This window comes from Trachurus trachurus (genome assembly GCF_905171665.1).
Source record: "Trachurus trachurus genome assembly, chromosome: 8".
Classification (NCBI taxonomy): Eukaryota; Metazoa; Chordata; class Actinopteri; order Carangiformes; family Carangidae; genus Trachurus; species Trachurus trachurus.
Window position 1 is genome coordinate 13,419,134 of NC_139905.1, and position 22,797 is coordinate 13,441,930.

At 43.5% G+C, this 22,797-nt stretch overlaps 1 protein-coding gene across 2 annotated transcripts; it reads right to left on the bottom strand.

Annotated features, from left to right (window-relative positions):
- Window positions 1–50: 50 nt before the first annotated feature.
- On the bottom strand, window positions 51–22,784 carry camsap3 (calmodulin regulated spectrin-associated protein family, member 3). 2 transcript variants are annotated; one of them, XM_083977806.1, is made up of 17 exons: window positions 22,306–22,784; window positions 15,745–16,007; window positions 9,700–9,840; window positions 8,947–9,033; window positions 7,598–7,736; window positions 7,368–7,507; window positions 7,179–7,263; window positions 7,042–7,075; window positions 6,887–6,942; window positions 6,517–6,553; window positions 4,301–6,419; window positions 4,054–4,178; window positions 3,505–3,797; window positions 3,281–3,374; window positions 2,841–2,959; window positions 2,610–2,728; window positions 51–2,483 (listed from the first exon to the last, which is right to left on the bottom strand). In XM_083977806.1, exons 1-17 carry the CDS (start codon window positions 22,436–22,438, stop codon window positions 2,184–2,186), a joined length of 4,284 nt encoding a protein of 1,427 aa, XP_083833932.1. In that variant the 5' UTR covers window positions 22,439–22,784; the 3' UTR covers window positions 51–2,183. The 2 variants fall into 2 exon arrangements, with proteins under 2 accessions (XP_083833932.1, XP_083833931.1); XM_083977805.1 differs by having other exon boundaries at window positions 6,517–6,589.
- Window positions 22,785–22,797: the final 13 nt, after the last annotated feature.

The window sequence follows — 22,797 nt, forward strand, 5'->3', positions numbered from 1 at the left end:
GGTAGTGCAAGTAGAGAAATAAACATGGGAATGAAAAAACATAGATGACGATGATTTAAAAATGAGTTTTATTTGTCTGGTCCAGTTTCCAAAGATAGTCAATTTATGAAATGAACATACATAATGTGCTGGCACAGATTCGACAGAACAGAAGAAAAAGAAAATATAAATGTTATGACATATTCTATGACATGAATGAGTGACTCACCACCTTAACCAAAAAAACAGAAAAGACATAAGTAGAAACTGAAACTAAACATCAAATGCATCTAATGCAAACCAAATAAATACACCTCTGGGTGATGCAGGGATTTCTAGGGGAGAATTGCACAGAATCAAAATATAGTGTTAAACTACCACATACTACTCTTTACAAACACATAAATACAAACATCCAGTTATTCCAATATACACTCCTCCACTCACACTTTGAATCAATCATCTTTTTTTACTTTTTCTAAATGCTCCCCCTCAACATGTTTTTTTTTTTCACATCTGAAGTGGAATCTCATTCAAACAATATAACTGTTGGAGGCAGTCAGTGATTTGAGAGAAGACAGCTGCACCTGACAGCTGCTGTAGTGCTAAAGGAAGAGAGAAGGGCCAATTTCCCACACATTGTGATTAGATTGACCTAATCACAAGGAAATGCAGGGTAGTGTTTTTTTCTGATAGCATGGACTGGTAGAAAAAGAAAAAAAAAAGTTTGGCATTTACAGTCCTCCACTTGTACATGAAGGTGTCTAGACAGTGTGGAGAAAATGAGGGTTATTATAGTCTGGAACTACCCTTTAGAAAGAAAACCACTGTTTATATGCAGAGACACACAAACAGGGAATCGTAATAAGAAACAGACTCCTAGTGACCTAAAGGATTTATTAATCCCTAGACAAAAGGTTTCAGCAATTTTCATCCGTTTTGACAATTTCTTTTCATTCTCATTCACTCATTCTCATCCCAAACATACATCTCACTAATGCTCAAGCAGCAGGCTAGCTTATTCATAGCTTACAAAGGTCAACTTACTTTTTACAAATCATTGTCAAAAAAAAAAAATCAAAGTAATCATCATTCAGTATATATTAAATTAGCATTGATTATCATCTTCACACAGAGCCGTATCCAAGTAATGATAAACATGATAAAGCCCTCCTTCATGTTTCCAGTATTATTTTTCAAGATAAGCTCAGGTAACATTTCAATTCATCACATGTTGAAAATGAGAAAGCAGTTTCAGATGAAAAGTCACATGAATGTCATTCTTCTCTCAGCTCTCAAAGGCTGAAGCGATTTGTCCAGCAAAAACATGTCAAAACTGTATAAAAAAAACATCCAGATGTCTACAGCTGAATAGAAGGAGAGTGGAGTGCACAAGCTATGGGGGCACAGGCAGTTTCTAGGTGTGCGAGTCCACCGACAACCACAGTAGTCACCACCAGCGCAGCCCACAGAGGAACCACCCACTGTGGTATTTTCTGGTCCTGACCAACCAGTGAAAACACCCCTGAATGGAATGAGTGGTTAGTGTGTGCCCTACATTCATATGAGAGCAGTATTACCTGCTGTTAATTTTCAGCTGAGATCTCCTATCAGAACTGAGAGTTGAGCCACTTTTTCAGTAGACTGGAGAGAGAGTGAGCCCTGGAAGAAGAAGAAATAGAAGTAGAAGTAGAAGAAGAAGAAGAAGAAGAAGAAAAGGCAGCAAAAGGAAAAAGCAAGCAGAATCGAGAGGGGCAGGAACTACTCTGGCCCAGAATACTGTTGTGCGGGCAAAGGCAGTATGGTTGTCTCCTCTTTTTCTTACCTAAGAGTCGCAAAAAATGACTCCGGGGGGCAGGGTAAGGCAATGCATGAGGGGGCAGGGTGCAAGGGAAAGAGGATTCTTCATCCCAACAGAATCAGTTGCATTACATTTTACAATCTAGGGCCAATCAGAAGCTCTTGAAACTAGTGGAACTACATTGGCTGAATGAGGGACTGATTGGCCCGTTCTCTTGGCATGTAGAGTTAACTGGATTGTTCTGGGGTCCAGGTTGGTAGCTCAGTCATGCTGTCCACTGCTAGTCTATCTGGGTAATGAACAATCTCAAGTGCCTCACTGGCCAAAACAACAAGACAACAGGAGTCAAGTCGGGAGTAGGTTCCCTGAATGGTAACATCTCTACCCATCTCGTGTGTGTCTTTTATTTGGGGGTGCCGAGCTTTTTGGGAGTTCCTGGTCGCTTTTGCCAAAAGTGACCAGGGATGGTGAAGGCGTCAACACTCATGGACATGGTTTTGGACGGGATGACCGTGAACTGCTTGCGGTCAGAGCTGTACTTGTAAATGGACTCTACCATCTCTGGTGTGATGGTGCGGGGGCCGATGCCAGTGATCCGTACCATCTCCTCGGTTTCGGGGATCATGGTGTAAACTGCTCTAAATTGGCAGCTGGTATCTCTGAAGAGGATGAGGAAGTGATTGCCGTTGCTCTTCTCCATTTCCTGAAGAGATAGAGACACAGGAAAAAAAACAATGACTGAGTAAAACTGAAAACATAAATCACAGCCACTTACAGTTTAGTCGTGATAGAACTCCTCGTTGGACTCTGGCACAGCATGATGGCTTACCTCAACAATCTTGTTTTTCTGTGGTTCATTGACCTTGCCAGCCAGGCAGCAGCGAGTGATAGCATTATGGATGATGAACTTGTTGGACTTAAAGCTAGGCTCCTTGTACAGCTTTGGTCCTGTAAGATACAGCGTTTCCAAATGTAATAATACATCCAACAGAACAACATTGACGAGATTCATTTTTTATAGTTCCACACAAAGTCTGATATTCTGGCACAAATCTCATACCTGTGTATTCTGGGATGGAGGCAGGGGAGGAAATAGTGGAACCGTTCTCCCAGTCCTTGTCTCCGTTATGAGAGCTTGCTCGTCCTGGTGACATCAGCCGCGAGGGAGAGTGTGAACGGCTAGGGGGAGGAAAGAAAGAAAGAAAGTCATTAAAAGACCTTGAGTCTGTGTATACATGTGCCTTTGGCCTCTAGACTACTGATAAGGGCGACTATACCATAGGACATGTATACAATCGGACGGGAACACCCTCACACACATTGATCGGACCAATCTCAATATACTGACAGTATTTGAAATTGCAGGCAATTGTTCTGGCAGACGATATTTACAGATTTTACATATATACACTTTGAAAAATCAAGTCTACCTAATTTTATAAATTAGAATGATGTAATTAATGATTCATTATATTAAAATGTACTAATAAGGCAGGTTACCTAGGAGATTTCCTAAGAGACAGACCACTAGGGTCATTAGCCATGGAGGACAGGTTCATGGTTGAGTGGGAGTACACTTTGTTCAGTCTGGAGCCTGGATGGAGGAAAAGAGGAGCAAAAAGGAAATTATAAGAAACTACATTGATAAAGCAACTGCATGTGAATGTAGGACGAGAACATATGAAGAGCAGTGTGTTAATGCGTGTTATATTTAAAGTATTTACCCATGAAACCTTTGACGGGGCTATGAGAGAGGACGGAGTCATCTCTGAACACAGTCTTAGGTCTCTGCTTCTTGACACCTCGAACTGTGGTGGGTTTCTGTCTGAGTACTTTGTCCAAGTCCTCCATGATCTTCAGCTGGTGCCTCCGTTCATACTCCTGCCTGGTGAAGTCTCCTCTGCGCTGGGGAGTCCCCTCTACTGGTGGGGTGCGCGATGCTGGAGGGGTGCCTGGGGTCTGAGGTCTGTCCTCACTCTTATTCCCCCAGCCCTCGATGATCATCCACTGAGGCTTGCTGTAAATACAGAAGGACATGATGAGGTATAAAATCTGACAATGACATTGCAAAACCAGAATACATGGAAATGTATCACCAGTAATAGCCACATTTGCTTGCATTTACTAAACTTAGGACAATAAGTGAATCCTAACCATCACATGCTGCAAAACTACAACTGTAACATAAAAAAAATGTTTCATTGAATTTAATGTAAGACTAGAAAGGCTACATTTGGTTGTGAATGCAGGTGTTTGAATAAAAAGGATCTTACTTTGCTTCTTTTTCTTTTTCCTGCTCAAGTTTGCGTCTTTTCATCTCTTCTGCTCTCTTCTGTTGTTTCTCCAGCAGAGCTGCTTTTCGCTGAGCCATCTCATCCTCCGGCCTCTCTTTGTCATCCTAATTACAAAGGCCCAAATGAAAACGCATGTATGTATTAAAAAGAAAAGAAAAAGCATGCATGCGCTGAACTAAATACATTTTTAGGACGACGTATACAGTAATATTGAGTGGTCACTTACCTTGAAAAAGAAACCGACGCCTGATTTCATCTCTGGTTCTGTCCGATCACTCATCGAGTCAGAGAAAGCATCGGGTAATTGCTCATTGTCCTCCCCATCTTGCAGAGCAGACAGTGAGATCTCCACCAAACTACTGCGTTTGCCATTCAACATCCCTGCAGGGGCATCACTCTCGAAGGAACACTCTGACGGGGCACCAGAGCTGCAGCCCCCACCTGCAAGTCCGTCCTTCTTAGATGCATAACTATGCAAGGACCCAGCCTCCAGATCCATGCTAAATATACTATGATCGTCGTTGGAGCCGACCTCCGACAGAGCATCGTCTGCGGGAGGACGGGGAGTTGGAGTAGGCGTTGGTGTTGGTAGAGGTGTTGGTAGAGGGGTCGCTGTTGGCGTGGGAACAGGAGTTGGTCCAGGTGAGTACAGCTCATCCAGGCTGCCAGAGTCACCAATGGAGAATGATGATGAAGTCTGGACTTGGGACTGCCAGGGATTTACACGACGACGGTGGGAGATGCTGTCCACATTTTGAGGTGTGTTGAGAACCCTTGATATGGTGGGGACCTTAATGTCTAAGGGACGACTGTGTTGGTGGTGTTTGGGGCTCTTAGGCGGCACCGATTGGGTTCTGCGATGGACTTGGGGAGATTTCGGAGGAGTGGCGTGGTTTGCGATTCTGCGCGATGGAGACGGAGAGGAGGAGGCTGAATTTAAATCTCGGGTGGATTCTCGAGACATGCGTGCAGGGGCTGGGGTGGGGGTTTTAGGGCTGGCTGGAATAACCCAGGATTTGTTATTGGGAGTTGAAGCTTTCGTCTTGATTAGCTGGTTCTGCTGGTCAGTCAGCCGCTGCATGTCACTTTGCAGGGAGCTGAGAGCCGCAGTCAGCTTCGATACAGCATTGTTATAGTCCCCTAGTGGAGCTACCGCTTTCTCACCTGGTGTCCCAGAACCCTTCTCTCCTGGCATTCCTGCCTTTTCTGTGGAGTGACTGGCTTTCTTGTTGAGTCCCCCTTTGGCATTACCCTCATTCTCCACTGAGGGGCGCTGTTCGTCTTCCTGCTCTTCTGCCTCCATGCGTGCAAGTCTTTCTTCCAATGTCAACCGAGAGAGTTCCTCCTCTGTGGATGAGGTGCTGACCTGGCCGTTCGCTCCTTCCTCCTCGCCTTCGTCATCGCGCTGCTCCCTCTTTAGCTGCATAAAGGCACTCTTGCCCAGTCTTTGCCGGTGCTTTGCAAAAATGGCCTCAATGCGCTTCTTCTGGGCTTCGATGGCTTTGCGCTTTTCTTCGAGCCGAGCTCCCAGCTCAGACATCTCATTATTGAGTTGTGGGCTCTTGCTGGGACTTTCTTCAGACTTTTGTGCCCACGTGGTCAACGGAGGAGAAGAGGAGTCGCTGGCTTTAGGAGAATCCAAAACTTGTTTCTTTTTGCGTTCGGCAAAGCTGGTCATCTTCACACCGCTGTCGGACTCGCCTCTGCCCCTTGCAGAGTGTGCGCCAGCAGGCGTGGTTGGAGTGGACTGAGCCTTGGGCATGTCCTCTGATGCATCAGAGTCCACGCTGCCATCTCTCAGGACTGAGTCATCATCACGTGAACATTCAGAGGTGTTCCTGGTGCGAGCGGGCTCCCTGGACTCTCCTGTGGGCCGGTACATAATTCCTGAGCGTGTCGGGGCAGAGCTGCTGATGGGTGCTAAATTGTTGTTATGTCTAGAACTAGCAGGGTCATCAGGAGAGTGGAGGTAGAAGCCATCAGGAGCACCATCCGGGTGTAAACGTGGCTCCATCTTGCTCTCGTTGTGAATAATTTGGAGGGCTTCCTCAATGGTGGGCAGCTCTCCTGTTTCGCTCTCTGCAAGGCCGTTCTCCTCCGATACCCTTGGAATACCGGGAGTCTGGGTGGACCAGGAGGCTCTCTGTGGGCCGTTGGGGCCGGGGGGCTTGCTGAGCAAATGGCTGAGGTCTTCAGGAGGGGTGTAGCCCCGGGTTATGTTTTGGCCTGCTGGGCCGAGTTGGTCTGAGCTCACAGAGCGGGTTATCACAGGGTTGCCCATTACAATATCCACATCACTGTCCAGGCCAAAAGGAATGCTGAAGGATACAGCTGACAAGGGGCGGCTACGAAGAAGAAGAAGTAAAAAAAAGTTGTGTATAAGTACAATAAAAACAAGTATAAGAGACAGTGTTTAAACCTTATTCCACTTGTAGGCTCTACCTGAGAGGTTTCTTGCTCCATGTCTTTCCCACTCCTTCTATATGAGACATTGAGGTAGACTGAGTCAAAGATCCTGAGTACAATGGGGGACACACAGACATGTAAAAGCATGCACACCGCACAGGGATGCACAACACACAGGATGCATATACCAGGCAAACAATACACCAATATAAACCAAAAAAAATGCAGTTTTGCACAACACATTTCACATATTAGTCAAAGTAAGAAAACGAGAGTACCATAAAACACCAAACAACTAAAACAAAAACAAGGATTGAGAGAAATAGGTGAGTCAGACTGTAAAATGATACGAACATATACACAACACTAGCTTGAAGTGATGAGGAGAGGAATGCCCTAATCTTACCTGACGCAGGGGAGGAGATGGGGAGGAAAGGCTTCTTGAAGATAGAAGGGGAGGTACTGTAAGGCAGAGAAACAGCCTGTCAGTACAAACTGGTGCATCCCAGGGATATGCTCGACTACTACAAAAGCAAAATAATATTCAAAGAGCTTCTGTACCTGTTGCAACTCTGTGATAACGGTGTGGATCCATCTAACAAAAAAAAAGGAAAACCCTTGGTAAGACATATTCAGATAACAGGTATTCGATCTCATGACCTGTGTTTACAAAGCAATCCAACATTAGCGACACCCACCCAATGTGTCTATTGGCTGAACAAATTCTGGCCTTCGTACTTCAAACCAGCTCAGCAGCTCTGCAAGGAAACTCAGCAAGTTGACCTAAACAAACCACACAGAATAAACCAGTTATTTATTAAACTCTTTTTTTTGCGTGTTATTCTTTCATGCAGTCGGTTAACTATCAGGGGTGTGAATGTACAAACCTGAAGCTCCTGTGGTGTGTAGAGCATGTCCTCAAGTGCCAAGTGACAGCAGCCCTTCAGACAGCTGTCACAGAATTCACGGATGAACTGCAGGTTGTACAGGCTGTCTGCTACCGACATGGAGTCCTTCATACACACGTCTTAGACAGAGAAGGAAACGAGCGTTAAAATAATAAAAAGCTGAAGAATAAAAGGCCTGTTGAGGTCAGTGAGCACAGTGTCCTTGATACCTTCAAGTCTTAGCAAACCAGGGCAATAGAAATGTATGACAGCAGCAACCGCACAGCCACTGGACAAATCTTTGACTTCATTCACCACTGGGAAGATGGGCTTTTGTTTGGACTGGATTTTATCCTTCCTGTAGCGGAGCTAGAAAAAACACACAACAACAACAAATCACAATCAAATACTGTTGTGTGATTTAAAAAAATGTTTATATATAAAATATTTGGTAGATAATGAGTAACGGTTAAAAATCACCATCAAAATCAGGCTTTAAAAGGTGTACATACATAGTGAAATATCACAGAATGTTAAAAATAAAGCTGTGCATGAATGTGATAAAGAGGACAAATGAAGGTCATGCCAGTGTGTGAGACGATGGCTTAGTTGAACAAATGGCAGATGCAAAAGGGAGTGGAGTGACTTAATCAGAGCAGAAAGAGGGGAGGTTTTTGTCAGGAAAAAGTGGGACGAGTGAGGGTCTCATGAGGCAGAGAGGGAAAGCGAGAAAAAATAGTTTCAGTATATAGGAAAACAGAACACCATCAGCAGGGACCCAGCTGACAAGAAGCCAATCTCTGTTAACTCCTGCAGCCTTTCACACAGAAAATACCCTTCTGTTACACACACACACACAACCAGAAGAACCGGTTGTACATCGTACACAAGGCCTGTTGGAGCACCTATTGTGATTCAAGCACTTGTGTGTCAACAACAAACAGTGCCTTCCACACCCCTGCGATGCCCCGCCCTGTCACATGAATACTTTGACGTGCAGACTAGTACGTGATGCACATGAGTTTTTTTCACAGCAGCATATGGAGGAAAAAAAACAAAAACAGAAAACAAACCTTCTGACCATCAGATATTTGCTGATAAATTTGATGAAGACACTGGAGGGATGGAGGGACAGGGGGGAGGAGCAGAGGAAAGGAGAGAACTTACAGGAACAAGTTTCCAGTACCAGCGAGTAGGACACTGTCAGAAAGGAGGGATAGGAAAGAGAAAGACGAGGAAGTGGAGAACAGGAGCACAAGGACAGGTATTAAGCCTACAGTGGACGAACTAGACAAAGAAGAGAAAGGGTTGTGATGACGGCAATTTCTTGACGCGACAAGACAACCTTGTTGACAAAGCAGTGACGCTGCCCTCGACTTATTGTGTCAACCAGTACTTGTTATGCTTGTAGAGCAAGAGTAGGTAAAGGCACTGCCAGCGCAGCAAAGCAACAATATGAGCTTAACAGGCGGGTACTTTTTTTTATAGCCATAAGTACATAATCCAGGACAGATTATGTGTTTGGATACAGTGTGTGGCAAGAGATAGAAATACACTGGATGTCCAATGCAATACTCACAGAGGGTTGAACAGGTTGGGGCTCTGTAATGGCCTGAGACGAGTCAGTCTTGGATCCTTCATTTAGTTCTCTCAGCTTCTGATTTAACTGAGAACAGGGCAAACAGATTAATTAGTTAACAGGCATTAATTAAGGATTGATTGATTGATTGATTGATTGATTGATTGGTTTATTCGTCCATTCCACAAAACATTAACATACACAAACAAGTCAAAATTTATATGGGCGAAAGGGCGAAGGCAGAAGCAAAGCTTATTAATGCCTACCCTGTTTACAGGAAGAAAAATTACAATAACAAAACAAAACAAAATTTGTAGGAAAATTACACTCGAAGAGAGTAAGTAAAGTGAATAGTATCAAAACGAAACAAACGGAACCACCATTTAGTAATAATAATTTTCTTACTTTATGCTAGTGTTAAATATTTATTCAATACATTGATTTTAAACATCCTTTTAAATTGGGTAATAGTTGTGCATGATTTTAATTAATTGTCAAGGCTATTCCATAATTTTACTAATAACAGAAATGCACTTGGCTTTGGTATTTGTCCTTGCTTTAGGTTTGCTTAAAATGCAGGTCCCCCTGAGGTCATACTGGGACTCTCTAGTTGTTGTCATATTCATAAAACATATTTGACTGAAGAACCGAAGTTCAACATCCTAATTTCTGAAAGTGAACAGACACTGACGAGAAAAATCAAGTCTTTGATGAGACACTCAGTGATCAGTGTTTCTTCGGTTTGGTCCTTACCCCGTTCACCCAGTGAAGCACAGCATCTTCCCAGCGGGAGGCTCCACCCAGCCGCTCAGCTGAACCACACGTCTTCACCGCAGTCACCGTCTCCATGGCTCCCACGGCCATCAGTGCATCTATCACTGCCAGGTGAGCACTCTGCGCCGATCGCATGGGAGAAAGAAGATGGAGCGTCAGCGGTGGGACCAGTCACGGTCGGAGGCCGGAGAGCCCGACAGCATTAATCAATTACAGCTAACACAATAATGCTGGATGCAGACGTTTCTACTGCTCGAGCAGCTTCCTGCAGAAGTTTCATTATTTACAGGCAGTATCCTCTAGAGGTCACCACAAGCCAGCTGTGAGTCAGCAGAAACACTGACAGGAGCTCTCAGCAAGCAAACACAAACATCAGTGGATGTGGGTGAACTCTGGACCCATGTTTGTACAACAGTTAAATCATTAAAGAGGCAATGAACCTGTAATATGATAACACGTGTGTTCCCGGACTGTCATTCCTCAGCTGCTTTCCCTTTATTTGCCTTCTCTCCAGTGCACTTCCCTTCTCTTTTGCGCAGTGAAATATCGCTGTATGACTCATGTGGAAGGGACCGCAGGATAAAATGAGGTGAAACTAGATCACCAGGAAGCACAACAAAGAATAGCATTCTCTGTAAGAAACAGGTGTTCCATATCCTTTCTGCATTTACGGTGCATGAGTGTGTTTTTTGTTAGACAGAAAACTACGACTATAAAGGCTATTTACAACATGTGCACTTCTTCCCAGACATGTTCAACCAAACAAAAACAATCTTGCTGACATATATTTTCCTTTCTCTCAAGTATTGGTATCCTACAGACATTTCCTCATAGTTTCGAGACCATTACTGTGCTCTCTAATGGCCAGAGCCCATTAAAACACACCAACAACATTATCAGCTCAGTCAGAGAGAGAATGGCTTAACTCTATAAACCTGTTAGCTCATTAGAAGTTGTGCTCTGTTCGTGCCATGGAGCTAAAACCAAATGTACTTAAAGATTCAGATATTAAACCATTTGCATGTGCATGTAATTCATACAGACAAATAACAATTTTACTCTTTGGATTCGTCATGACAGCACTCCTGTCCTTTGCCCTCTTTATCCTTATCAGTGTATTTACCAAATGACCTTTCTATCTCTGGATCACTTTTAGTTGCTATACAACAGCAGCTCTGGGGCCCCTCTCTCCACACCACTGCAAACTGAAACAATCTCCTTGTTATAATAATTAATTCTGGTCAATGGAGGGGACAGGCAAGTCGCAAACAACACATTCCTGTCGTGGGTGCACTCCTACAATCTCCACTTTTCCGTTTTGAGCTTAATCTGTGCAAATCAGTGCCTGTTCCCTTTTTACTACTTACAAATTCCACTTTAGGGGCCAGGCATTCTTACTCTAACCTCTTATGTTGCCCCTGATGGTGGCTGGTGGCAGTCCAGCTGCGTGCATGAGCCCTGTCTGCATGTCTGCCTACTCAACCCTGATGTAAAGTGCTGACCTGGACAGACCCGGTGCTGGGGCGTGCAGGGCGGGCTACGCCAGCAAAGGCTTGTCAGATAGTATTGGGCCAAGCTCTGTGGATGTGCTGCAGTCAGTCACTGGGAGCTGTGTGGGCCTGGCAGGCCTGCCCTTCCAACTCTGTTGCCAAGGCCAGAGCTGCTGCTTATATGCTGTATGCTAAGTGGAAATGTCTTGAGTGCAGAAGGGGACAAATGATGTGATACATGAACTAGGGCTTCTGTGAGCTATCTGCAATCTGACTGATTCAGAACACCATTACTATCACTACTACTACTACTACTACTACTACACTACTATCACTAGCAGGCAGCGACACATCAAACATGGTTGAATTTAACCCGAATCATATATTATACAGATATAACAATGTTATATCATCATTTCTTATTATACTATGCTGTATTATCTTTTCATAAAATTGTGTGCAAGGACTAGGAGTCCTGTCTGCAGTAAACAGACCAAGTTAACAAACAGCAACAAAGAGAACAGACAGATTAATGAGACTCCCTGATTAAATAAAGTCACCCACGATCTCTGAGGTCTAAAACAGGCTAAATTCTGCCTGTAACTATGTTTGTAACTCTCAGGATCAAAACAAAAAAATGATTTAAGGTAGGAACATATTTTTGCATTCAGCCACAAAGTGTAATCACAGGTTGGAGCCGCTGTCACTGTGTGAAGGGAGACAGGATGACTGAGAGAAAAAACAAGAAATCAACATGAGACAAAGACAGACTTAGTGCAAGTGGCCAACCCTGTTGTCATAGTGTACAGTAATTATTCAGAGGAGAGAGTGGAGAGTAATTCATGACTAAAGTGCAGAATGAAAGGAGAAGAAGGGAGGGGGGGGGGGGGGGGGCGCTGCTGGTGGATTTTCCCTCGCAGACCCAGGAGAGCTCGCTAAGCTAAATCACAAGTCTGCCTAATGAGAGGGGAAAGAGGAGCAACTCATGAACACACAGCGCAGAGCCTGCCAGATCACCATAACAACCAACCAGCTGACCCACAATGCATCTCAACACAAGCCTGACCGCAGCACTGCTCCGTGCTTTTGGCTTAGCACCGGCTCTGTGCTCGGAAACATCCAGCCAGCGAACAGTTAGCGCTCCTCAAACCGACGTGACAGAGGGGAAAAATTAATACCTCATCAATTAAAGCCAGCGACGTGAAATCTTTGGGGCCCTGTTTGGCAAATCTGCTTACATAATCATGTCAACAATGTGCCAAACAAAGGCTGCAAAGGTAGCTAGTGGATCAGTGAGTGAAATTATGAGGGCAAAATCTGATTATGCCTGAAATATGACTTAACCCCACCCCCCCCTTCCCTGCCTGGTGCCTACAGAGGGTAGACAAACAGGGGGATCAGGCAGGTCTGGGGCCCAGCAGGGGATTTTAGACAGGAGGATATATGGTTATATGAACACTCATATGAACATCAACTGTATGCTTAAACAAGGAAAGATATTCCAGAACAGCTTTACGCCAAACTTGTTCTGCATACGGGGGAGTAAGTTCAATTGCTATTCCCTGTTAGTTTCCCATTAGCGAAGGCTCAAAGCAGAACAAATAGTGTAAGATGATGGTTAGTGTTTCTGATAGTCTGCCACTTCTATTTTCAACTAAGCTCCTGACTGATGCTCGCTTGAGCAGAAACTTGCCAACACAGCAGTATGATTTAAGACAAAGTGTCAGTGCCTATGCAAAACCAACAGAGGACCAGAAGAGGGTTAGCTGCATTATGGCTACATGACTTACTTTGTCACTGTGGGAACAAATGTCTACCCCGTCTCCAGTGCAATCAGTGTCAGCGAGTTTGCCGCGTCATGCATGATGATTTCCTACTATCTCAACCAACTGTAGACGAAAAAAAAAAAAATGTTTCAATTTTGATATTGTGAGAAATATTAGGTGCATGGGGAGTCATTGGTCATCTCTGGTGTGTCATCCAGTAGTGGATGATGACGTTCAGTCGGCAGATTATCTCTAATCTTAACAGATCTTTATCCTCAATCTCAGGAGTGATGGGGGCTGGGCTTCGACTAGAAAAGGGTAGAGGCAGCTGGAGGTGCCATTGCCATTTCCCACTTAAAGGGGCCCAAGGATGTAAAGCTTTCTCAGCTTGAGTTTCGGGAGGAGCATAAATTTACATTGATTGTAATGTCATCAGGGCCATGTACACAAATATACCGTCACATCTGAGATGATTTGGTGAAAATGTTTCATTTTAGACTAGTAACAAGCAATTAAGAGGAAAATCAATCTCCCTTAACATTTGTCCAAGATCATGTTTTGCACCATTTATTTCCCTCCTCTCCTGAATATCTTTACTATTAACTAAGGAATTTCATGAACTAGATGTGAGGATAAACAATAAATGATCCTTCATCCTGTAGCAGCAGCTTACAGTCTGATTACTGTAATATTTAGGTGGGCTATGATGTATCTGTTTTTGCCCTACTTTGATCATCCCACCGACAGATTCGCCTTATAGAGATCAGGTCACTAGCTGGCGCAGCAACCCCAGCCAGTGCTAGTAGCAACTTTATGGGGTTAGGATAAACCTACATCCTTGGATTTATACAAGAGCCAAATTCCCCAATTTTACTGCAGTCATGCAAGATGTGTGATGTATTGATTGAGAACAAATTAAGAAGTCAGTAACATCGCCTGGGCAGATAAGCTGGCAGTCGTGTTTACATGTCAGCAACAAGCATGACTCAACATACTTTTATGTAAATGCACTATATGTTATCCTCTTGTTTGTGAAGCTGTGATATGCGGCAGTGCTGCAGCAGATTGCTGCAGCTCCAAAGCCGTTTACTGGCCAAGACCCACATTGATGCTCCATCCTTCTAATGCTGCTGCAGCATGACCCACTTTCCTTGCCTGCCACACTGTAGGTACAGTGCCAGGCAGTGGCAGAAAGGCTCTGAGAGCAGCCTATGGCCAAGCGGCAGCTGGAAGGAAGGCTGATTCAGTTTCACCAACCGCACATGCAGCAACAGCAACAGTCACAGCCAAAATAAGAGTGTCACAATTTGGACTTAAAGATGAGTCCAAAGTCTGACCAGGAAGCAACACCCACAGTAGACTGCTTCATGCACACAAATTACAGCAACATTAAGCACGAAATAAGTCTCCTGTGTCCTTAGGTAATAACTAATCTTGTTATACTGATAACGATCACGGCAAAAGTGTTTTAACTGTTACTATACTACAGTTTTTGATGTTTCATTGTTGTATTTTGTTTATGTTTATATATGTATATATACATACAATTATTATATTTAAGTCTTGTTTGTGTCAGAAATACTACAAGAGCAAGCAGCTGCAGGGTTTAAAAGCTCCTCCACAAAACACTCCAAGACATCACATTCAGTGAAGGCTGCATGTCACATGCTGACATTTACACTTAGATTAATTTTGTCACGTTAGGCATGGCCAACCAATATCAACATTCAAAGTCTCACATCAACAAGCCCCATTGCTAATACTTCTGTACTACTTCCATAATGTCACAGATGCACACAGACCGTATCAATTCTAAGTGTATCATCACAACAGCCAGACTTGCTGCAGAGTGCATTAGACAACAGCAGTGGAGCAAACAGCTTTCTACTAAAAGCACAATACATACAGATCCCTATACATTCCCCACATAGCATCCATACAATAGCCTGTACATCCATGAACCAAGATGGCTGGGAAAATGCAATTCCATGCCATTTTTTGAGGAAGATAATCTGCTTAAAGGGAGGGTTTGTTAGAATACTTAAAAATTGAGTTACAATGTGTAATTGTTGTGTCAGCCGAAGTGGACACGCAGTTTATGTTCCATCAGACATAAAAGCTTCCATCCTCTTCAAGACTATTATGATTCTTTAGAAAGCTAACTTAGTTATCAGTGGGTTTTCAGGCTGAAGAACTTGTGACTATATTATACAAGTGGGAGGGGTAGGAAGAGAAAGCTACATTGTCAAGGACTAAGAGGACAAACCAGTTTCTCTTGATTTAACTCACTAAGCCAGCACAGAGTATTCACTCAGCACAGAATCTAAAGTTTCACCACAACTGTTCAGCTATTGTTCTGGTCCGGACCATCTATTGAATCTAGACTCTCCCTCCCTCTCACAACCTGGAATTAAAGTAGTCATCCCTTGTGTCACTGTGACTGCCCTAGTCCTAGCAGCTGGATCCACTCATCCTCTTGGATCAGCTGGGGGCAGCATAGGCGGATGGGGGTGGGGGAGAGTGAGTCGGGGTCTTTTTGATGTCCTTTAATCCCTAGAATCAAAGCATAAACAAGCCCCAATATCAACAACCTAGACCACTCAACCACTTCTGCTTTTCGGCAGGTTCCTGGATAGCAGAGCAGCTGGTTCCACGGGAGGTGACACACAGTTTCTAGCAAAGCAACAGTTCTGGCACCTCCTCCCACTCCCACTATCCCACAAGACTGCCCGATCAACTGTGTGTGTTTACTGTTCACATAACTTTACCATTTTGATGGGTTTATGCCGGAGGTCTGCGTCGGTCACCGGTGTGTCCTTGTCTTTGGAGACGATGCCTTTCTGAGTGAGAAGCTCCAGTAGGGCAGCATTGTCTTTGGGCTGTGCCTCGGCTCCGGGGCCCCCCAGCATCAGGCTGTAGGTCCGGCAGTAGAGCTCCGAGGACTGCAGAAGGCGCGTGACTGGAGGTTTAAGGTGCTCCTGCTCATACTGGTCACAGTAGAAGGGATCGCGTAGCTCTGCAGGAACATTTTCTACCGAGAGAAAAAACATACAGATAGTCTTTAGAAAACTGGGTGCAGATTAGAACTGAACACACAATGTGCTGAGGGACAGTTAAAGATCATGATGAACATTTATTGCTGCTGGCTTGGAAACCTGCTCTCTGCTGGGTTCAGTGGCAGATTAAGACAGCTGGTGTATACTATATAATTATATGGGTGAGTAGGGCAGAGCAAGCATCAAGGTCAGTGGGGCATGATGAGCTCAGATGTTGGCATCTGCAGATTACAAGATGCTCTGCCACTTGTTTCTTTCCTCTTCTTTTAAACCTCTTGCTTCACTCCCGCACTAAGCTTCTGGGAAAATCGCTCTTTCAGATCTTCAAAAACATGTGTAAATCGTAGAAGCTAAAATCGACAACTTGATTACGATCTACAACATAAAAACTCAAATCAAAAGCAAATAAGTGTGTGAGTCTGTCTCGCCTTAGAGGAAGTGTAGTAAAGTAGTGTGGCTAGATCAACACAGTGAAACGATCTTTTCAGCCTTTCTGTAGATAAGACAAATAAAATTATCCTTAAAAAACACACACTTAACACACCCTCTCTAAAACTGGTCTCTCTGCATTCACCAAAGCGGCAGCAAACTGAATAGCCTGTGTCACTGTGTAAACATACTGGAATGAGCATCTCACTGTTTTAAAAGGCCTTTGGGGGAAAAGTTGACAAGCTGAAACACTAGCAGAAGACACGGAACAAACTTTACAATAACGTGCGTTTGAGACTGTACCTACTAGAACAACAAAGGTGTTATTAACAGGGAGGTGTCATGACGTATCATTTTAAGTTGTGTCATCGATCAGACAACAAAACTAAATGCCCAGCTTCAGAGGTGAGACAATACCCTGTTCTCTGTCTCCCACTGTTGCTCCATGATGACTATAGATGTTACACAATATTGACATTGACACATGATCCATTCCGTATTAAATATGCGCCTGCGTGCCAAAACTACAATGCTCACTGTAGTGCTGTAAGCAACCAGGTACTCACATGATACAAAAGAAAAAGAGAAAAAGAAAAAGAAAAACTTCACCAGAAGGCAAAGTAGGATGCAAATACCTCAACTCAATGAGATGAGAGAAGTCGATATATGCATGATTTCCATATGAGACAGTCTGGGCTTGAATAATGACTTTGTGTGTGACATACACTATATTACAAAGAAAACTTGGAACAAACACACTTTTTATTTCTAAATCATGCACCTGCACAACATAAATACTAACATAAGTATAAACCATTACTCTAACGTGAAAACACAACTAAGAAGAAATAGGAGGCAATAAAAATAATGACCAACTAATATAAGCCCAAACAAAAAGTGCCATCATGCTGCCAATATGACAATACTACTTAAAACACCAGCTAGTGTTTGCATAAACTAAAGCAACAGCCTCTGTGTCACTTTCGTAGGTCATGGGGTCAGTGCTTATCTACTAGACTGAGTAGAAAGGCAAAAGTCAAATGAGTGGAATGATGATTAACATGTGACCACATATTCATAGATGGTGAGCAGGTAACTCACTTCTCAAGCAAAAAGATTCAAGCGAGCATTTGCCATATACTGAGGAGATTCTGACATAATCCCTACCATCTGCATGAGCTCTGTGCTGCAGCTGACCCTGACCTCTCACCTGTTTGTGTAGGGGGAAAGAAAACATTGTTTGTTTTTTTACATCAGTGAAACATTATTAATGTCATAACAGAGGACAACAGAGAAATACACTACTTCTTAATTTCTCTTCGTTATGAAAAAATGAGCTAAACTCCTAAAACATACAGTGGATCTGATACAGCCTGGCTGTCATCATAGCTGTTGCCAGTTCAGCTGTGTAAGCTTCTGTCTGTACTGACCTGCATTGCTTATCCTGCTGATAACAGCAGCCATGTGTCCTTCTACCTCATTGACTGATTGGGCTAGCATGCTGGCTGTGTCGCCGACACATTACCACACGTGTCCGACAGTAATCAACGGACACAGAGCAAGACAAACACATGCAAACGAAAATTGGAAATTAGTCAGAGTCAGCCACCGAACCGGCTCCTTTGGGACCTCCCAACCTTTCTCATTCTCCATTTGAGCGAAACAGTCATCGTTGGATTTCAAGAGGGTTGTCACAGTAACGGAGATAATTATTAAGTAGCTCTCTCTATTAAAAAGACGGCACCGCAGTCTGCAAAACCTGCTGGATTAGACAATCTAAACTGTGAGGTTGCTTCCTGGAACGCTTTAGGAACCGTCCGTGGCACAAATTAAATCATTCATGAACGCTCAAATATGCAGACATGTGCAAGGTAAGCATAAGAGCAGGACACCGTTTCCACCCCATGTCACATTAAGGCATCAGCCCGTGCCTGCCCGATGACCTTTGGTGATCTTGCCACTTCCAGTGAACATCTTTGAAAAATTAATAACCAAGTATTCCTTGTGATTTGGTAGAGCTAATGGTGCTAATTTAAAAATCCTCACATAATATCTAAGGTATAAACATCTTCATCATGTGATGGAAAAAGGATCAAACACAGATGGTTATCTGCTCTCATTTTTAGAACAAAGCAGATACTGTTTTGTTGCCCCCGAAATCTAGCAGTGGTAAAAGCGGCTACCCCACATGTGACCACTAGCTCTGAGAGAAATGCTGATGCCAACATAAACATTGAACTACAGCTTAGACATCTTGGAGGGGACTGTGGGAGATTGCCATTTGACCTGTCTACATGTTAAGAGTGTGTTATACTATGGACTTCATCACATTCTACAAGCCAGCTGAGGAAAAAACATCCAATGATGAATTCATTTTTATGATACTACGCTTAAACTGAGAAACATACCTGCATGCACAGAAGCAATGCCTTTGTATTTGAACAACGTGTTTGAGCAAATATCTGATTGTGCACTCTTGGAAGGAAAATTAGATGTTCAATCTCCCTGCATGTTCACAGGTCCACTTACCATAAATAAGCCATTACTAACAGCGCTGTGTATCCTGCAACACATCACCGCAGGCAGCACTCTTGTATGACAGAATCACAGTCACCTTAAATTACATTAAAGGGTCAGTGTACATGGAAGCACATCCTATAGACAGGCCTCTAAGTCATATTTAATGCAATCACATTCTAACAGGGCAACACAGGTCTGTGGCGTGACAAAGTGAGCATGATGCATTCGCCAAGCCAAAGCGTCCACAAGTTATACTCCAGCTCCAAATAGATCTGTGTACTGTTCTGTGGCTTAGTCTAATCTTTGGACTCCCAATGTGGTGTTGCAAGTGTCTTTTCATACAATAATGTATCACATTATCTTGAAATGCACATTGCAACTCAGTAGACCTATGTCAGAAACCTGAACAGTTTCATATAATACACACCACTATGATATCCTACCTCTTGAGTAAACACGAATAGCAAGAATACATCCTCCTCAGCTCCTTGTCCCTTGCTGACTCACCATAGTAACGATGATTGGGAAAGAATGAGTAATCACTCCAATAGGATTTCATTAGGGAGCAGCTTTGTAGCTAGGTGAGGTAGGCTAACATGCTAAAGGCAAGGTTTGAAACATGCAGGTACAACGTGGTTTGGATTTGCACCTTAAAGAGAGAAAGACACGCACATCGTAGGCCCAATTGGGATGGGTGCTGGATCAACGAGGAGTAAATGCAAAAAGAGAAAAAATCCGCACACCATGAGCTCCCTTCAGAAAAATTTAATAGCGTGACGTTTCGAGCAAAACAATGCTCTTTTTCAAACTGCTGTAAGGATTTGGATTTGCACCTCAAAAAAGAAGATTTTTGACACCAAACACAGTGACACAATGATTACCAAAATATTGAATGTTCCAGCTAACCTAAAAAATATTTTTGTTTACAGGTGGATTGCGAGACACGCCAATTACATTAGCAGCAAGGACTCAAAGACAAAAGTGCAAAACCTAAATGAGTGTACGATTTATCCCAAGTCTACAAACTGGTGAATCTCTATAATCTCTGGTCTCATTGCAGTGGAAAAGCACAACCCAGTTTGACTCACCCTCATATCATCTGTCATAGCAAATACTAGGACAGGTCATAAATTAGATCCTTGTCTAACCACTTCCTCCTCGACCTATATGAAAAACACCACTACAAATATATGTCAAGGCAATTAGACAATACTTGAAGACACCTTTATGACACATATTCACCAGCACTAGCTAACTCTAGTATAAGAGAACATTTACTGTCTCAAGTAACAACAAGATAACATGCTGCATGTTGACAATGTTATTATGAAACTCCAAACAACGTGTCACTGGGTGGATCAGAGTCTACAGGGAACACCTACTATGTGTGCAGCCTATTGCTTCAGCGAGGAACTGTGGGGATGGCATGATCCACCTTCCATTCAAAGAGGAAGGATCTGTTTCCATGTCTGAAGGAGACGGGGATTAAGTGTTGCAAGTTGATAGCATTTAGAGTGTTTTGACAAGTCCTCACCATTATGCTCCACAATGTTATCATTAGGCAATAATCAGAGTTGGTTAATTTGACACTATGAGTTTGATTGTGTTGAAGATGAGGGTAACAATCAGGGGGATGTCTTTCTGTATTCTAGGCTAACATCAGTATTTCAGTCCAAGCCCATAAGCAGCTTTCAGATTATCATGATTGCACATGGATTCATTTTAGGCCGGCCTATATAAGACTATAAATGTTGTTTATTATCGTTTTTTGATATCAGTAGGCCCTTGCCAACTCCCTTTACAGCTAATATCTAATATCTAGCCTTTTAACATTCCTATATCCAAAATATAGGTGGATCCAGTGCATCGTCCACGTGAAAGTTATTTTTGTATTGCAAAGACCCAGAGACAGAGATAAAATGTCACCTATTGTCATCATTAGTTAACTGATCTGCAGAGCTGGGGACCTGCTCTAGCTCCTGCTGTGATATCTGTTGTTCTGCAGCTGAGTTTCTGGGAAGGGACTTGATGATCTCATCTTGACTTTGCAGGAAGCTATCAGTGAGGCCATTGAGTTGATTAAGAAAAATACTGCACATCAACAGAGACTTGGTATTTATATTCCTGTAGCTTGGCATGGAGGATGACTTTGACCAGAGGGCGTGGTTGAGGTGCTAAACAGAGTACACACACACACAGGCAGCAGGAGCAGCAGCAGCCTGAGCCTGGGGCTTGCCTGGGATTGTGTAACATGCAAGTCATGTTGTTAAAGTAAAATAGAGTTCAACTCACACGCTTTCCAGTCAAAAAAAAAAAGAAAAGACAAAAGACTGGAACATTAACTTCCAGCTAGTGTATTTATTTACATGGACTTCCCAGGAACATGAATGTGTTTCCTGTATTGTTTTCTATTTTGGATGGAGAGTGAAGTTCAAATCAAATGGAAAGGAGTAAGTCATCTAGCCTGTTTTTTATTTTTATAAAGTGTCTTCTGTGAGAGCTCTCATCTGTATATGGCTCTAAAACAAAGAGACTTGTTATCACCTCAGGGTCAGAGCTGACGCTGTTCCCAAAGTCCTTTCTCAAGAAACCACCAACACTGTCTTGTGATACGTTTGCTCTATGCAACAAAATGATTTTCTCAGGTGGGTGCATTTTGCATCATGGGGTCTGGCACAAGCTTAACACAAGCTCCTCTTGGGGGGGTTTGTTGACTGAGAAGCTGTAGCCTAAAAAATTGCAAAAGGTACAAAAACAGTGCTGTTTATTCACTCAGTGCACAGTATTGCTCCCTGCTCTGATCCTAATTATGAATTCCTGAAAACTGACGCTCACACTGGGGTTGTCATCTGAGAGAAAAGGATGGTCTTGAAATCATCAACGCCCCATGTCCCATTTTTTTTTAACTGCACGATTAAAAACATGGCTAGAAGCCTGCGATGTCTGACTGAAGCCTGGCGGCTAGAAATACGACAAAATGGTTTGACGTGATAAGGCCTAGGGAGGAGGCCCGTTTCTCTGACACATACATACCTATAAAATGTGACCACCCATTGACTGAGAACAAATGACATGTGTCAGAGTCACAAAAATGCAAACAGCGCATGGTCCCCCCTTTCATATGCTGCTCTTTGTGCTGAAAATCGCTGAGCTATACACACACAGACACTGCAGTTCCCCTACACGCATGTGCTTTTCGCGACACCACACTGCACTGAGTATAAACATATTTCAGGACAACAAAAGGATTATGGTGTTAACAGGAGCTCGCTGAATGACACTGTAACTCAGCAGGCCTGCTGCAGCCGAGACTATTACACCTACCTGCACTGCCGTAGGACTTTGCCAGTAACCACCCGACACTTGCGCATATTTTTGCTTTAGTACAGTCATACAAATCCAATGGCTTTATGTCTGGGAGCACAAAAGTCTTCTTCATGGTAGGAGAGTCCACCATGGCGAGTCTGTGAAAAATGGGAAGCGGTGCTGGCAAAAAAAAGGGGGCTACAAGACAGTATAAAAATAATCAAGCAATCATTCTTTTAGTAGACTATTCCACACAACCGGAGCTTGGATTACGGATGTGGGTTTTCTCGGGAAAATATCCGTCCCGGAGCTGCTCCCAAGCTTGGTAATGTCCTTTTCTGTTTGGTTTCGGAAACGTTATCCCTGCTAAATTACGCCTTACGACCTAGCGAAGCCCCGAGCCGCCGGGATACAAGAGAAAACCGGACTATTCCCCTCGTTTCTGCCCTTCCTCGTCCGCATTGCTGTCTACCCAGTCCGCTGTACGGAGCTCCACTGAGACCCCGCCGA

What these genes read in the sequence shown, in the direction of transcription:
- camsap3 (XM_083977805.1), bottom strand. Translation starts at nt 22,438, where the DNA reads ATGGTGGACTCTCCTACCATGAAGAAGACTTTTGTGCTCCCAGACATA. An exon ending in CATCTCCTCCCCTGCGTCAG is followed by an intron (nt 6,590 to 6,886) that starts GTAAGATTAGGG and finishes CATTGTACTCAG; the next exon opens with GATCTTTGACTCAGTCTACC. An exon ending in TCTCTTAGGAAATCTCCTAG is followed by an intron (nt 2,960 to 3,280) that starts GTAACCTGCCTT and finishes TCCTCCCCCTAG; the next exon opens with CCGTTCACACTCTCCCTCGC.